Below are 17339 nucleotides of genomic sequence, written 5' to 3'. Positions count from 1 at the left end.
ATACCATAATCCTTGATCTTTTAGTTTAGACACCACACCTCACCCCACCCCCACCAGGTAGACTTTTTTACTTCTCCTCAATACCATCCACAGGAAGTCCCTTCTTGTTCTTTCAAATTTGCCTAGGACACTAGATGGCTATTGGAACATGGACATTAAATTGATATATTTGACAAAACCACCTTAATTAATGTTAAATTCTACAACTTGTTAGTCTTTTAGATGGTGAAGATGAAAGAGAGAGAGAGTGAGAGATTCAAGTTGTTCAATAGCAATAACGGTGGCGCCATTACCGTTACGATACGGGCTGTAACAATTTTTACAACATTTCTTTTTTCTTCTTCTTCTTCTTTTTTTTTTTCTTTTTTTTTTTTTTTTTTTTTGAAAAATCCTATTTTGGAACTGTTACAAGGCCGTTATAGGCAATTTTTCCTGTAACGGCCATTACGACCTTGTAACGGGTAACGGTTATAGCCATTACCATTACATAACGGCCGTTATGTAAGCATTTTTATATACCTTGAAGAGATTGCTACACGTAGAAGGAGAAGGAATAGGTGCAGATAATAACCCTAACCCCAAAGCTTGTTTTTATAACATGAAAAATATGTGGGAACTCTCTCCCTACATTGGGCCTTACATGGGCTTCCCACATGGGCCAACCCATAATATGAAACTGCTTAATCAACTCCTTCTTGCAGCCTATTCCACTATATACTTAGACTTATTCAACTTCCCTCTTTTCTATATTTCCTACACTCCCCTTGAAGCTAGAGCATCCTAATGAGGCCTAGCTTGGAACAAGGGCTAACATAATCAAATCTAAGAAAGAAGGAAATTCTTCTCTAACATCCCCCTCAAAACTCAACATTTATTTAAAACATGAAATAAAAGATAATGCAGTCGCGGAGATGAGTAGCATTGGCTGTGTTGAGATGCAAGTAGGCGAGCGAGCGGAGGAAGCGATGAGATGACCAATAACTTCAAGCGAATAAACACTTTTGTAACTTCAGTGATGTGAGCAACTAGACCAACTATCTGGCACAAATGAGTTTAGATCAACTATCTAGCTCAGATAATGATGCGCCAACTACCCAACACAAACATAAGTACGGATCAACTATTTGGCACCAATGTTGTCAAAATCATTATTGTATCGCAAATCATAATAGGGGTTGAATTGTTTCGGATTGCAAATAGTAAGATTATTTATTTATTTATTTATTTATTTATTTTTTACAATTTTCTTAAAAATTTGAAAAAAAATATAAAATATAAATAAATAAAATTTAAAACTCATTTATCTTTCTTTTGCCATCAATGTGCACCAAGTAATACCATGTCATAATAGTGTTAAAGGATTCTTATTTATTTATTTTTTGTCTTCAATCAAAATTTCCTTAAAAAACATACAAAGGTCGTTTAATATTTAATGTTTTTGTTACCTTTCTTGAGTGTAGAATCATGGTGGAAAAGTGGCCTTTGCTACTGTAGTAGACTAATAAAAAATGATATTTTGATTTCTAAATATCATTCCATAATACATATAAGTTAGTATGATCATAATCATCCATAAAAACATTACAGATAAGTCATACATCAATTTGGTGTTTTAACCAGTGTTTGAAATATCGGTATCACGCAATGTATTGCACCGTTGGGATACAGATATGTATCGGTTATCGCATGGGATATATCGTTTGTATCGCGTAATTTATCGCCCTTTTTGGGAAACATGGGGATACATTGGGAAAATGGTTGAATTTTTCAATGAAACTTTGGGGATTATTAAAAAAAGACCTTAATACACACTTTTAAATCATAAAATCTCAAAAAAAAAAAAAAAAGGTGCACATTATAGGTTTCCTTTATATAGGGTCTAAGCTATGCGCTGTCCCATTGAACTAAGACAACTATATTCAGTTTCCACCCCGTCCATCCGTTTTTCTATATCATTTTAAGACATTATCCAAAAAAATGAAGGAGATCCAATAATCAGGTAGACCATACCATATGAAACAATGGTGATTGACCATTAGTGGACCACAAAAGTTTTGGATCAATCTGATAATTGTTTTTTTCTCTTCATTCAAACTTATGTGAAGCTATCAGCAGATTGGATGCCTAATAAAATATAGGGAAAATTAAGGTGCACCCTAAGAAGTTTTTAATAGTACCGTATTCAACTACCATTGTTTTCCTGAGTATAGTCCACATGATAATTGGATTTTCTTAATTATTGGGATCACGCTGTAAAATGATCTGAAAAAACGGATGGATGGAGTGGATACAAAATACACACGTCAAGTTGGGCTCCACGATAGGGTTTTACGGTCTTGGGTGAGGCCGAGGTCTCACCTAAAACCATAAAATTATATGGTAAAATGGATGGATGGAGTAGACACAGAATACACACGGATGGACGGAGTGGTCATTAATCATTGTTTCATGTACTGTGGTCCACCTTAAACTTTTATCTTATTCATTTTTGGTACCATGGCATAAAATAAGCTAAAAAAACATATGCACAGCGGGGATATATAATTCATACATCGAGGTGGGCCTTATGGTCAGTGGTCCCACACACATTGCTGGTTTTGGAGACTCACCCAAGTTGGGATCGGACGCGGATTAGGTGTTATCTGGGTAACAATTCTTTGGGTGTTACTCTTACCATAGGGCCCACCTTGATGACATTTAGTATATCCACTCTGTCCATTCGTTTTTCCAGAATATTTTAGGACAAGTTGCTAAAAATTAAGCATGTCCAAATCTTAGGTGGACAGCACCACAAGAAACAGCGATGATTGAATATTCACCATTAAAAACTTCCCAAGGCCCACTTCAAGCATATCCATAATGTTTATTTTCCATCTAACTCGTTGATAAGTTCAAGCAGAAATGAATGAAGGAAAAATACAAATATTAGCTTCATCCAAAACTTGTGGCCTACAAAAAGCTTTTAATAGTTATTTACCACCTTTTCCAGTGGTGTGGTCCACTAGAGATTTGGATCTGCATAAATTTTGGGATAACGTCCTTAAATGAGCTAATAAAATAGATGGACGTTGTGGATATGGATAAAAATCATCAAGGTGGGCACCACACAATAAGGTTAACACCCACTAAACTCTTATCCAGAAACAACTAATCCGCTCCCTCCCCCGTGCATAGTAAGAGACGGATGGACCAATCAAGAACTGTATGGGGCCCGCCATATTAAGTATGTTTTATCCATGCCGTCCATCCATTTTGACAGATCATTTTGGTGCATGATCTGAAAAAAGAGGCAGATTGAAGGCTCTAGTAGACCACACCACATTAAATAGTGGTGATTAAGTTATTTGCCATCCAACCTGTTCAAAACGTGGTAGGGCCCATCGTAATGGTTATTTGGCCATCCAAGCTGTTCATAAGGTCACATGGACCAGAATGAAGGTAAAAATTGAATATCAGCTTGATCCAAAACTTCTAACCTTATCAAAAAGTTACCAATGGTCAGCGTTCATCTCCATTGCTTCTTGTGGTGTGGTCCATTTTAGCCTTAAAAATTCCTATTTTTTGGACTCATGCCCTAAAATGATCTTCCATAATGAATGGATGGATTGGATAAAACATATACATCAAGATGGACCCCACAGAGCCCGTGATACGATCGTCCGTCTTCAGCTAGTGCGACACACCCGCGTTGGTAAAACGATTTAAAAGCCAATTTTCGAAAACCTGCAAATAGAGAAGGTTTCGGAAAATCTCTCGAAAAAATCCCTAAAATCAAGGGAAATCTCTCGATTAAACCCAAATCTCTAGGGCTTTCGCAGATTTCTTGTCGAAATCTCATATACAATGTAAATGGAGCATTTATTCGAAGAAAATCAAGGGAAATCGAGATTTCGTTGAGCTTACGACGCACCGCTATGGATCGATCGAGTGGCCCACCAAATTCTGCTTCCGATCACGCAATGTTCTTCTATAGGTACCGAAATCCTCTGGATTGAATGATTTTCCCTATTTTCTTTTTTCGATTTTTTTGGTGACATCGCAAAAAATTGTGCGATATGGTGCGATATATCGCACGATACATGGAAATCTATATATATTTTTTAATTTCCGAGGGGTTTACAACAGGTTTCGTTTCGCTGGCCAGCAATAACGATAATATCGGCCGATAGTATTGATATTACGAACACTGGTTTTAACCAGTAAAGAAGTAAGAAATCACAAAAAAACTTCATGATTTAATGTTGAAGAGAATATATATCATTTAATCTCTTATAAAGAACAAATAAAATAATTTACCTTTTCTAAATGATTTTTGAAGCCCCCACTAATTTAAAAACATAAAATGAAAGCCAAGTGAAGCTTAAAATAGAAGAGAACAAGTATGATTCAAATAGTAAATCGTAGGATTCAAATCGTAGAATCGTAGGATACATATAAAAAGGAATTCAAGGTTGGGATTCAAATAGTTTTGCTTAAGATTCGATTAAAATCGTATATTGTAAATCATAAATCGGGTTTTGACAACATTGTCTAGCACAAATAAAAATGGACCAACCGTCCAATATAAACAACGAGTCCAAGCAAACTTGAAGTAGAGAAGGTTGGGACAAACACCTACTTCAAACACAAGTCTTGGCCAACTATTCGGTACATAAATTAGTCGGGTCAACTGTACTTTATAAAAACTAGTCGCATCACACATGCTAACAAAGGAGGGCCTGATGTAATGAAGCTACTACGGCGTCAAAAGAGGTGGTGGAGAAGAGACGAGCCCTTGTCACACAGCAAGAAACGATCTAGTCAATAAGGTAATGAGGTGGGCCACAACATCCCAATCCAAACTGTCTAGCAATGATAATAATGTCCCAACATCACAAAAAAAATAAAATAAGAAAATGATGGCAAGCCCACAACAAACTGGGCTAACAGGGTATATGTGAATCGAGTCCACTAGACAAGCAAATCAGTTCCAACAACAACCACAAACACAAACCCGCCAAACAGGCCCAAGCAGCAAAACAGATCCACCAGGCCCAAATAGGCAAGTTTAACAAATCAATTCAAACTATCTCCAATTGGTCCAACAACTTCTTCATGTTCGAGGCTCAAAACAAGTTGGGCCCAATGATGCATATAATGACTACGGCCCAACAATGAGACTTGGACATTCTCAGCCCTCCCAAATTAACAGGTACGAATAAGCATTCATAAAGTCACAAGCTTTGACTTTTCCTCAACTCTTTTCCCATCAACCAGAACACCGTAGGCGCAGTTGCATCTTCTCCTTGCACCAGCAATAATATGAAAGGTTCCAAAATTTTAACCCCTTAAATAGACAGCCTCTTATCTTTGTTGTGACATAATATCCTCCTCTTTGACCTTCTTTTGAATTCGAGCTTTAACAGATTCCAAGTATTCCTTTCATCCCCCAAGATAAGTGAGATGACCTCCTTATCAAGAGGATTTTAGCTTTGAACTCCTCCAAGTCCTGAAATGATCCTTTTTCCACTTTTTTAACAACGCTTTACGTAACTTTAGTTACATCATTGGCCTATGCAGTAACCACCAAAAAGAAAGATTTCCACCACTCTTTGATTTTTTACTTAACATTTTCGAACCACGTTAGCGCAAACTAAAATGGAAATGAGCCCTCATTTCTTTGCAAGATCCCAAGATAGTGGGACAATAATCTCAAAAAGGAAGAGCCAAAAACCTCAGTGGAATTCCTGGAAACCTCTCTTCGTAGTCAGCCAAGCCAAGAAATCTATCAAGCCTGGTTATTACTGGCCTTTCTTAGTTATTTGACCAGGAAAATTTGATTCCCCCCATCAGAAGATCAATCAACTCATGCTTGTCTACCCACTCCGAGAACTCCATGCTTCTTCTAAACGCTCTGCCCCATTCATCTTCCCAAAAGAACCTTCATAAACAAAATCACCTCCCAAGCACCATGGTTCTCTCCATTTATTCTTCATGCTAAGTTTTGTCCCAAAAGAACAGCCCTAACCAAAATATAGGCCCATAAATTGCTGTAAAAAAAAAAAAAAAGCCCCATCTAAAACCATTGCTTACATATCCCAGGACCCAAACAGTAAAATGGATCCTGCACACCAGTATCCCTAAATCCATGAATGTCTGTTCCTTTAACCATGATCTCCGTAGCTGTCCTGATAGCAATAAGTGCAACCCAATACATTTATTTCTTTCCCCCTATGGATATGATGATCTGAATACCCATAGCCTGAATTTCTGTCTCCTGAAAAGACATAAGCTGAGGCTTTTGGCTTTTGAAAAGCTGCTCTTTTTCTTTTCTTTTCTTTTTTCTTTTCTTTTTGAACATTGGAACATTTTATTAACAAAGGCGGCAGCCAAATTTGAAAAGCTGCTTAATCTGATCACTTTTCTAAGGGCAGCCCAACCTCCTTACACTCTATGATAACATTGTCAAATAACCACTTGCTCGAGCTTTTAGAGCAACTGGTGATTTGACATGGTATCAGAGTGGATGGTCAAGTATTCAAATCCTAGGAGCAGCGAATATGCCTCCCTAATATATTCTCCCACAGGGGGCCGTTTATGGTGTGAGTTGTGAGTATCCCTCCACCTGGGTGTGAGTTGTGAGTGTCCCTCCACCCTTGCCTAGTATGTTCCTGTGTGGAGTTCCAACCAGTATGTGCAGGTGAGTGTTAAAGTCCCTTGATATACAGTGATACACCATCGTCTGACAGCTCGAGCTTTTAGAGCAACTGGTGATTTGACAAACATGAATATGAAAATATCTAGATTGCCCTTCCCCCCCTTGCTGCAATGCTTTGGACCCCCTAAAGATCCTGTGGGGGAATCATTGATTAAAACATGACCTATGCATCCCAAACACACTTGCATGCATTTCTTCCATCTTACTCCAAATCCAAGGGGCTGTTACATGTAATTCAGGAAGTTCAAATCAATATGATTCTCTATCTTTCCCATTTCAAACTAATACATAATTCCCTGCATATTACTTCATGTAATGAGAACAAATGCATTCATGTGCAATGAGAGCCCATCTTGAATCTGCCTTGTGAGAACAAATGCTCCATGTGAGCTTAAGATCACACCTCCCAGAACCTTTCTCAACCTAGAGGCAATGTTTTTTTTTTTCCCCAGGATTTTGCACGATCCACCAATTGGATTGATTAGCCTAAAGTCTTTCAAACTCCTGGCTCCTTTCTTAAGGACCAAAGTAAAATGAGGCTCCCATTTCTTTCAACCCAGAATATCTATATCATGGGGTTGAAACTCTTTGCTATGCCTCGAATTCCAGCACCAAATTCCAATAAAACATCAGTGTATAAGAATTATCATTTGATTTGTGAGAATACTTCTAGTAACTTGAAAGTTGAAACTGAGACTCCACAAAATCAATTCCTAAGAAAAACAGTAAGACTTGAATGAATTTATGAGTATGTAACACAGACAATCATTCTCTCATTACGAAAGATAACAAGCAATAGTTTATCACTGAGTATCATCCATATGTTAAGCAAAGATGCTGAAAATTTTGAGTTTTCCTCAAAGAAGCATAAACAACTTACCTCAAATGAAGAAGCATATAGTTCCTCTTCAATGTTTTTCTGGATAGCTGCTTCCCAAGATATGGCACGGATTTCAGCATTTTCATTTGCTATTGAATCAGCATAACTGTTTCTGTGCATAAATGATTCTCCTGTGTGTGTGACACCTCCTAAAGATTGCCATCCAAGGGGGCCCTATAAGCACAGATAGAATTAGGCCCTGTGGAAAAAAAAAAAAAACTTGGGTGCAAGTTATCATTACCATAGGTGAAGATGGACTATGGAAATGGCTACAAACAAGTCACCATTGAATACTGATGGAGAAAGTCCTTGTTTATACAAGACTATGATGAATAATGTTACTGTTAAAGAAAACAAGCCATTCCACAATTGGTCATGTTACTCGCAACTGGAGAAAAGAATCTTTGCAATTGTGGTCCACATGAGATAGTGATTTATTCCATAATTGAAAACCTGATCTGTCATTATCCCAGATAATATTCAGCTGCGATGATTGATTGGATATTACTGCAGTAGTAAGTCTAGTGACGTGGTGCATGATTGAAGAAGATATGCTACTGCCTAACAGCAAGCAACATTCACTTTTCTGAAAGTTGGCAACATGTAATCAACAAGAAGTAGGCACCTTAGTTAAGCATCTATATGTTTGATACAAAAGATTATACTGAGTAATTGGAATGTGAAGATCTAGCACCAGAGAAACAAGTCTACAGATACAAATGGAAGTTTACTTGGGGAATAGAACTCTTGGAGAGGACTTTCTGAGGCTAGCTGGCTTATCAGCAATCATGGAAGTCCCAGTGGCCCATTGCTATTCAGTCTTGGGTAATGAGGCCGTCTGGACCCTCCATGCCAGAGAAACCTGTTGGAGGAAGAGGAAACCAAGTTTATTTCTCTGTTGAAGTGGCTTACCGGTATTCAGCCTTTGCTGGCTATCGAGGATTCACTGCTTTGGACTAAGGAGACGAGGTCAGGGAAGTTCTCAGTGAGTTCCTTCAACAGGTACTGAGCCGGCACTTATCAAGGAGGGGTAAGAATAAGATGCACAAATGTCTTCTGTGGTCTTATGGGGCCCCTTCCAAGGTTGTTGTGTTGGCTTGGCTGGTTGGATGGAAGAAAGTGCTTGCAGTTGACAACCTTAACAAGACGAAAGTGCTAATCATCAACACTTGTCTTCTCTGTTTGCAGAACGAGGAGACTGCTGAGCATTTTTTCATCCATTACCCTTATTCTAGGGAGCTGTGGTAAAAGTTTTTGGAGACTTTGGTGCGTTTGGGGTGATGTTGGAATCGATTGAAGGTTTGTTCCTTTCTTGGCATGGGGGTGTGTTGGGAAGAGAGGGAAGAAGGTATGGAGGGTGGCTTTATTGGTTGGTTTGGCTGGTTGGATGGAAGAAAGTGCTTGCAGTTGACAACCTTCACAAGAGGAAGATGAAAATCATCATCGCTTGTCTTCTGTCTGCGCAACAAGGAGACTGTTGAGCATCTTTTCATTCATTGCCCCTATTCTAGGGAGCTATGGTAAAGGTTTCTGGGGACTTTTGGTATTTCTTTGGTGATGCCGGAATTGATTGAAGGTTTCTTCCTTTCTTAGCATGGGGGTGTGTTAGGAAGAGAGAGAAGAACGTATGGAGGGTGGCGTTATTGGTTGGTTTGTGTGCTATCTGGGGGAGCAAAGTAATCGGTGTTTTCACAATTGTAGTGGGGGAGGTTTTTAGGCAGGGAAAGAGGGATGTAATGGATTGGGTTGTGATCACTTGTGGAGGGGTGGGGGTTGCTCTCTACCCTCTAATTCTTGGGCTGGTTTGTAATTCTTTGGCCAGATCGACCTATTATCAATGAAATCTTTACCATTCAAGAAAAAAAAAAATGAAAGTCAAATTTTCTTATGAGAATGAAAATGTCTTGGTAATCAATATCTTTCTTTGAATGTGTCTTCTGGATTACCAAGAGAACCTTTAAAAAAAATAAAAATAAAATAAGGGTGGGATCCACCTGCTATGTATTGAAGAGAGGAAAATGTACAATTGGAGATTCTGGCAGGCCCCATAGGGTGACAGGCCACACCTATCATATGGAAAGAGGAAGGAAAGAAAAAAAAAATCTACAGAGAAAAGAAAGCAAAAAATGGAATCGGTTGCTGTAAATGGCACTAGCTGACAAAGCTTCTAAGCAGAGCTGAAAAGAGCCTCCCAGATGGAGAGTAGAGCTACTCAGGGGCACGAAATTGGTAGAGTCTGCCCCCAGTGCGACGCGAAGGCAGGTTCTGCAGAGAAACAGGGTCAGCCAATCTCGGATTTGGGCCTGGAGAGCCTAATCTGGCCAAGGCCAGATCTTTCAAGAAGCATCGAGCCTCTAATGGGCCTCGGAAGGTCACTCGGCTCAAGGAAGGAGTTCGGAGCACCCATGCTAGCCAATTTTGCGAGGCCGTCGGCCATCGAGTTTCCTTCTCTAAACGTGTGGGCGAAGCTGATGTTAAGGGCCTGGGTTAGCTGCTGAATTGATCCCAAGAAGTACCAAATCTTCCAAGGAGAGTATCTGTTAGGATTGATCACGACATTGAAAATCACTCGGGAGTCTGTCTCATCTATGATTTGATTCAAGCCTCTATCTCTGCAAAGATTCAAGCCATCAACCAGCACATGGACCTCAACAACTATGTTGGAAACTGAACCATATCTGTTATGGAAGGCAAAGATGAAGTTGCCAAGGTGATCTCTGCATATTCCGCCTCCACCCCCCTCACCCGGGTTGACCCTAGCGGAACCGTCCACATTCAGCTTAACTCATCCAGATGGGGGTTTATGCCAAGAAATAATTTGAATCTTACCAGAGATAAATGGATAATTCAAATCCATACGGACCATACCCAAATATTGGTTGAGGTGCATCCCTTGAGCAGAGGAGATATTTAAGTGAGGCAAATGAGAAAGTAATTCTCCGATCCACTTAAAAACTTTGGCGATCGTAGAGGCTGTTGAAAAGGGCCAACCGTCGAATCTGGCTGTGTTTCTGCCAAGCCATAGTTCCCATATAATAAGAGGGGGAATGAAGCCGCAAAGAAGCTTCCAAGAGGAGGATTTTCTAGCAGCCATCGTCCACTGCTATATTTAGAGTGAAATGGTTTGCCCTTGGGGGAAGTGGATCTCGAATAGTTGGGCGAAGAAGTACCAAACTTGGGAAACTTCAGGCCATTGGAGAGAAGGTGGTCGAGGTTTTCAATGCTGGGGGGGGGGGGGGGGGCAATGTCGCTGATATGGGATGATCTGATCTGTTGGATGTTGGCCATAGGAAGAGGAGCTGAGGTGACTAAATTTTGATGGTTTGAGGGAGATGGGAAAGAAAATGGAGTTGTTGTGTCTTGGTTGAAAAGAGGGAATTGGGCAGGCTGAGAGGAAGGGCTGGGACTGAGGAGATGTACTTCAGCTTGGAAAGGAATGGGGCTAGAAGTTGTGGCATTGGCCTGACCGCGAGGAGTTGGTGAAGGGGCTGATCGTGGCTAATGGCTGCTAGCGGCAAACGCTTCATGAGATGGGTTGGGGTTCATACAACATTCGCATCTTGACGCCAAGTTGATACCAATGTTCTGAACCACTGCATCTACCGGGATCGCTCTATGCATAACTTTCAAAAGAAATATGCCGATCTTAGGAGGAAGAAGCTTGTTCCAGGCCCAGGGGGTCCAGGGCTGAATGGGACAGGGCGTTCCAAACAGATTTTGAAGAAAACTTCCCTGAAGGCGATAGGTTCCAAATAAGTTTGTCTCGTCTGTCGGAGAGGATGATGCCGCTATCTTTAATTAATCTGGTTGAGGCAGCAGGGAGAATGGATTCAACGGACGAAAGGTTCCATCCTCCAGAGGGACTCCAAAAGTCCTTAACCAAGGCATCTTTGGAAGGGCCTAGAATGGGGGTGAGAGTAGCTCCAATCAGAAGCCCCTTACCTGTCCAATTATGAGTCCAGAAATTAACATTTCCTTCTCCAATCATCCATCTCGAGTTGAGAATGCAGAAAATGAGCATGCTTCTAACTTGAATCCATATGCTCGAACCTCCAAAGTTGGTTAGGCTTCTGCCATTGATGAATTTAGAAGGGTACTTTGCATTGAATAGCTTGGCCCATAGAGATTTCCCTTCAAGTAGCCTCCATGCCATTTTGCAACGGAAAGCTTTCATGATATCCATGAATCTTCTAATGCCTAGCCCGCCTTCGCTAAATGGATAGCATAGTTCACTCCATCTAACCCAGTGCCGGAAGTTACCAATTTCTGAGATTCCCCAAAAGAATGAAGCTAGCATCTTTTCAATCTATTGTTAGGCCTTAGTCGGGACGTTAAGGGCTGAGAGGATATGCACAGGGATTACCAAGGGAACCTTGCTCCACTCAAATCATTACATTTCCTTCTAGTTGAGGACATGTGAACTCACCCCATAAAATGTCAAAACAATGGTAGATAACTCAATGCAAAGTACAAGGAAAATTTCTTCAGTATTCACTAGTTGACGGGTCAATTAGTCCCCAGATGCCACCCTCCAAATCATTGTTTATTCTTATGTGGTGTTCCTAGACCTACGAATGTGCAAGAGAATTGAGTCCAATCATGTGACATTCAAGGATTCTTGTTTATCAATACCAATAGAAAAACCCTATTCAATTAAGTGATATTTACCTGGAAAAAAAAATAGATGGATGAGGAGAATAGATCTTGTTTGGGATGAATTGCTTCCTAAGTAATTTATTGCATTCACTATCATTTAGGGGTGGCAATGGGCTAGGATGTTTGGCCTTGTAGGGCGAGGGCATGGCCCCCTAAACTTGGCCCGAGGACCAAGCCTGGGCTAAAAGTCTTGGTGTCCTGGTAGGCCGAGCTAGGGTCATTGATGAATGGCCTACCAAATCATCAAGCAGGTAATTGGCAAAATAAAAGGACAACATGAAGATACTTTTGAATGGTCCCATTCAACATAAATATGTAGCTTAAAAGCACTTTTGGATTGAAGGTTTGTTTTTATCATCGAAACAAATATGAATGGATTCATCACAGTTGAAGGGGATACGGCAAAAAGTTGATTAGATTTGAACCATTTGACCTTTGATCATATCACTCTCTTTTACTTACAAGGCTTACCCTGCCTAGTCCAACCCTATAAGGCAAGGGCCATGCCAAGGACTTTCTAGCTAGAGTAAGGGTGGGGCTAAAGGGATTGGGCCAAGCCAAAGCAAACCTTAGCCCATTGCCACCCTACTTTCTGTATCCAATCTTCCAGTCTATTACCTCTTTTATTTATTTATTTATTTATTTTTTATCTGTTTCTTCTCCTTTTTTCAAAGGAAATAAACTAAGACTCCCAGTGGTAGAGTGGAATGGTGGAATAGGATTCATGTTTTGAGACTGAATGGTGGAATGAGATTCACGCGGCCGACCTCAATTTCTTGGGACAAGGCTTGGATGATAATGATAACGACAATGATGACGATGACAATGATGAAGAAACTAAGACTCCTAGTCTATTACCACTCTCTCTTCAAATGTTGTGGTGGGTGGCCAAAAGAGTTGAGAAGCTGCAAAGAGATTTCATTTGGGAGGGGAAAGCAGTAGGACATAAATTTCATTTCGTGCAATGGGAATATGTGAAACAATACAAGAGAGATAGTGTTGAAGAAATGAACTAGGCACATCTTCGGAAGTGGTGGACTCAAAGATGAGTCGAAGGCAATGTGGAGAAGTATCAATGCAATGAAATATGACAAATGCATGGGCGGATGGTTCAATAGAATCGCCCCATAAGTATGAAGGGTCAGAGATTTGGAAAGCGATTTGTGAAGTCGGAAGAGAAACTAATGCACACAGTAGGAAATTTCCCAACAGGACACACAAGCTCTTTAGGTCAGAACATCAATTTGTTACCAAGAAAGAGGGATTCGAGAGTTTGGTTGATTTTCATCTAGTAAGTTTGATCAATAATCTATATTAAGTATTAATGAAATTTCTGGCTACAAGATTCTTAAGAGTTGTGGGTTCAATGATATCTAAGTCTCAAGGGGCATTCTTGTGTGAGAGCCAAATCCACAATAGTGCATTAGCGGCTCATGAATGCATTGATTCTAGACATAGGGCAAGAATCACCAAGATCATTTGTAAATTATATATGGAGAAAGCATATGATGTGGATTGAAAATTCGTTGGCAATATGTTAAATAGACTAGGATTTTTTGTATTAAATAGCAAAGGCAAATATTGGAATGCAAGACCCCAGCATGCTTTTCAGTTCTTGTGAATGGCTCGCCAAAAGGGTTCTTTAAAAGCTCACGTCGCCTTCAACAAGACGACCCTCGTTCCCCGTTTCTCTTTATAATGGTGGCAGAGGTTCTCAACAAGATGTTTTTGAAGTCAAGAAATAAAGGACTAATCTAAGGATATGCAATTTAGGATGCTGATGCTATTTTTCAGCTTCAATTCACTGATGACACCTTGCTCTTTTATGGGGCAACTCAAGCTCAAGTGGATAATTTGCATAAGATTATTCGATGTTTCGAGGTGGTTTCAATTCAAAAATTCAACATTCAAAAAAGTGACATTTAGGTATCACTCTCACTGATACAGAAGTGAAAGCATGGTAATACCTTCAATGTAGGAATCGCAAGTTCCTATTGTCATATCTTGTCCTTTTGTTATGCATCGGGAAAACAGCAAAGCACCTTTGGGATGCAATTTTGGAAAGAATGCAACATAAATTCTTAATATGGATAAGTGAATTGTTATCATTTAGGGTCTGCATCAAGCTAACTAAGGCTACTTCATTTAATATACATCTCTATTCATGGCCCTATCCATTTTCCCTTAAGTGTTATCAAGAGGGTAGTAAAAATTCAAAGAGATTCTCTGCATGGGCAAGGAAAAAAAAGAAGAAGAAGAGAATTCAATCTAGTGAAATGGAGAAGATGTATGTAAACTTAAGGAGATGAGGTGCATTAGTATAAGATCGCTTCGTCATCATTTATATCCTAAGTAATTGGAATCGGCTACATGAATCTATTTCTGCCATTCCACTCTATCAAGGACCTTGGCATAAGATCACTCTAATAATTCAATCTCTCTCCTTGCCAAGTGGTTGTGGAGATTCAGGGTAGAAAGAAAAAGCCTTGGGAATAGGGTCATATCTGTCAAGTATAGTGAGGAGTGGATAGTGTTCACCACCTCATTGTCTACTTACAAGGCTTCACGGTTGCGGAAGGTGATCCTTTGGGTGACTAATTCTCTCATAGAACGCGTATCAGTTGTTCTAGGTGACGGATCTTTTATGAGAATAGATGGTGTGGGGACGTCCCATTCGACAATGTGTGTGTGCAAGTGCACGTTGGGTGAAGACGAATGAATTTGCTAGTTTGATGGTTGGGTTGAAAATCAAAGGATATTAGGTGTGGAATGGGATGGATGCGTTTGGAACACAAGCAAGTCAGGGCCTTCATGATTAATTCTTTCTACATAGTGCTCATCCGAGTTGTAATATGAGGATCCTATTCATCATAGTTGAAAATATCCGGGTTCGTCTCAAGTGGTGGCCTTTACATGGCTAATGGATATCCTACATAATGGTTCTCTTTTGGGTGATGCCTTAAAAAGTTGGGGATCTTTTCCCAATGTGGTAGTTCGCTTGGCTAGAGAGGAAGAAAATGAATGTTTCATGGCAAGGATGCATCCCTAGAGCAACTGTTCCATAAGGTTGGACGGTTAGTTGTGGAATGGTCTAGAGTGTCTAATGTTTTCAAGGGATGCCCTTTGGAGCTTTTCCAGGGAAGTTACAGAGTTTTGTCATCTTTGTATTAGCCAGATGATTTCTCATCATCCCTTTTGTATTGCTTTTTAATAAAATTTTGAATTACCCTTTGAAAAAAAAAGAAAAAGCAAAAAAAGATCCAGGTTATTCCTTTGTGATTGTTGATCTTCCTTCTTTGAATAAAACTAAAATTGTTGTTTATAAAGAAAAGGTGGGTTTTTGAATGACTTTACTATGCTCGTTGATGGTTTCAATGCTTTCGCACTACCTCTTTACCAAATATTTTTCTTCTTCTACTTCTTGTGTGTGTGCACACGCGCGCTCCACCATTTCTTTACAATGAAGAATTTAATGTGACAGGAATTGATCTACAACCTAACCAGAAATTTCTCAACAGAAATTGTCATTCCCAAAATACAAGAGTATAGAACACAGATCATAAACAAAAAGAAGAATCACGACTACTATTAGGAATAGTATTTTTTTTTTTTTTTTAAAGGAAACATGTTATAATTTTTCTTGGGAGTTACATTTGGAGATTGCGAAGATGACTATGCTACTCTATTCCAAACTATTCGAGAGGGGAATTTAGAAAGAAAAGAAGGCTGCATTAGCAGGTCAACCAATATCTCCTAGGGGTTTGAGGGAGCTGAAAGGGCTCAAATGGTGGTGTATCATCATTTGAGGGTGGGTGATGTAGGACAATTAACCACTTGCTCTAAAAGCTTAAATTGATAGAGCATGGCGAATTAATCCCTTTATCTCATAGTCCAGACCCCAAATCCATGGGTCAGGTCCTCGGCCGAACCCTCCTTGTGGGCCTCAAATCCATGGGCTCTGCCTCACATGGGCCCCAAATCCATGGGTTCTGCGGGCCACCCAACTCGTGTGTGCCCCTGTATCCCACGGGCCACCCCACTTGAGCACGGTGTGAAAATGCCCCCACATTAGTGGGGATAAAGGGAGGGGTAAAAAGGGGAGCCAGTGAAGGTTATGGGTTCGAATGTGAGGGGCATGGGCTGCTCTAAAACAGGGCTGCTCTAAAACACAAGTCCAAATCACGGACATTTGCAAAAGATATGGGGTTCAAATGATGGCTATTCAGGAAACGAAAGTGGCTTCAATGGGGCAGAATATGGTGGATGAGATATGGGGAGGCAACTCGAAAGAATGGTTGGCCAAGGATGCAGAGGGTACTGCAGGGGGCATTTTGGTAAAATGGAACTCATCTCTTTCGTTGAAGGAAGATAGCTAGGTCAGGGATTTGTCATTAAACCTGCAACTGCACGATAGGGTTTTTGGGTTTAAACGGGCATTTTCTGTTTATGGCCCAAATTGTCCAAGCCTCAGGAATGCTATGTAGCTGGAGTTGGACTCTTTTAGAACCAGATGGGGATATCCCTAGCGTGTAGGATGGGATTCCAGTATTGCAAAATTTTCGTTTGAAAAATCTACATGGGGGAAGATATCTTAAAGTATGGTTGAGTTTTCTGAATGGGTGGGGAGGAATGGAAAGGTAGATGGGGAGTTAAATTCACTTAGTCAAATGGGCAAGTTAAGCCCATTCAGTCCAAACTAGATTGCTTTCTAGTATTGGGGAGCTGGATCGATAGTTTTCGTTTATGCAATTAGCAAGGGCTGCCTAAGCCCGTATCAGACCATGGTCCAATTATGCTTGAAATGGAAATGGAGAGCTGAGGGCCCAAACATTTTAGATTTGAGTTAGCATGGGTTGCGGTAGAGGGCTTCAAAGATATGAATAAGGGATGGTGAACCTCCTTTCATGTCCATGGTCAGTCGGGTTTCATCTATTTCAGAAACTTTGAAGGAGTTCTTCCGTAATCATGAGCAAGAATTGGACACTGTTTTGGCAGAAATTCAAACCCTCGATATTAGGAAGGGGCCATAGGGATGTTCTTTGGGGGGAGTATTATAATTGGCTGAAAAAGAACGAGGTGAAGTGGAAACAGAGGTTGCAGGTAACA

General features: G+C 40.2%; 1 protein-coding gene across 5 annotated transcripts in view; it reads right to left on the bottom strand.

The window, feature by feature from the left end:
- Positions 1 to 17339, bottom strand: part of LOC131254340 (uncharacterized) — a 158913-nt gene that overhangs the window by 43786 nt on the left and 97788 nt on the right. For all 5 annotated transcript variants that reach the window (XR_009175507.1, XM_058255340.1, XM_058255330.1 and 2 more), the window contains one exon: positions 7578 to 7751. Coding sequence is in view for 4 of the 5 variants with exons in the window: in XM_058255340.1 (XP_058111323.1) it covers positions 7578 to 7751 (174 nt within the window). In the remaining variant the exon portion in view is untranslated. The remainder of the gene's footprint in view (positions 1 to 7577; positions 7752 to 17339) is intronic.

This window comes from Magnolia sinica, chromosome 1, assembly GCF_029962835.1.
Source record: "Magnolia sinica isolate HGM2019 chromosome 1, MsV1, whole genome shotgun sequence".
Lineage (NCBI taxonomy): Eukaryota > Viridiplantae > Streptophyta > Magnoliopsida > Magnoliales > Magnoliaceae > Magnolia > Magnolia sinica.
The sequence above is the reverse complement of the archived record's forward strand: the minus strand, read 5'-3'. Positions and strand labels throughout refer to the sequence as shown.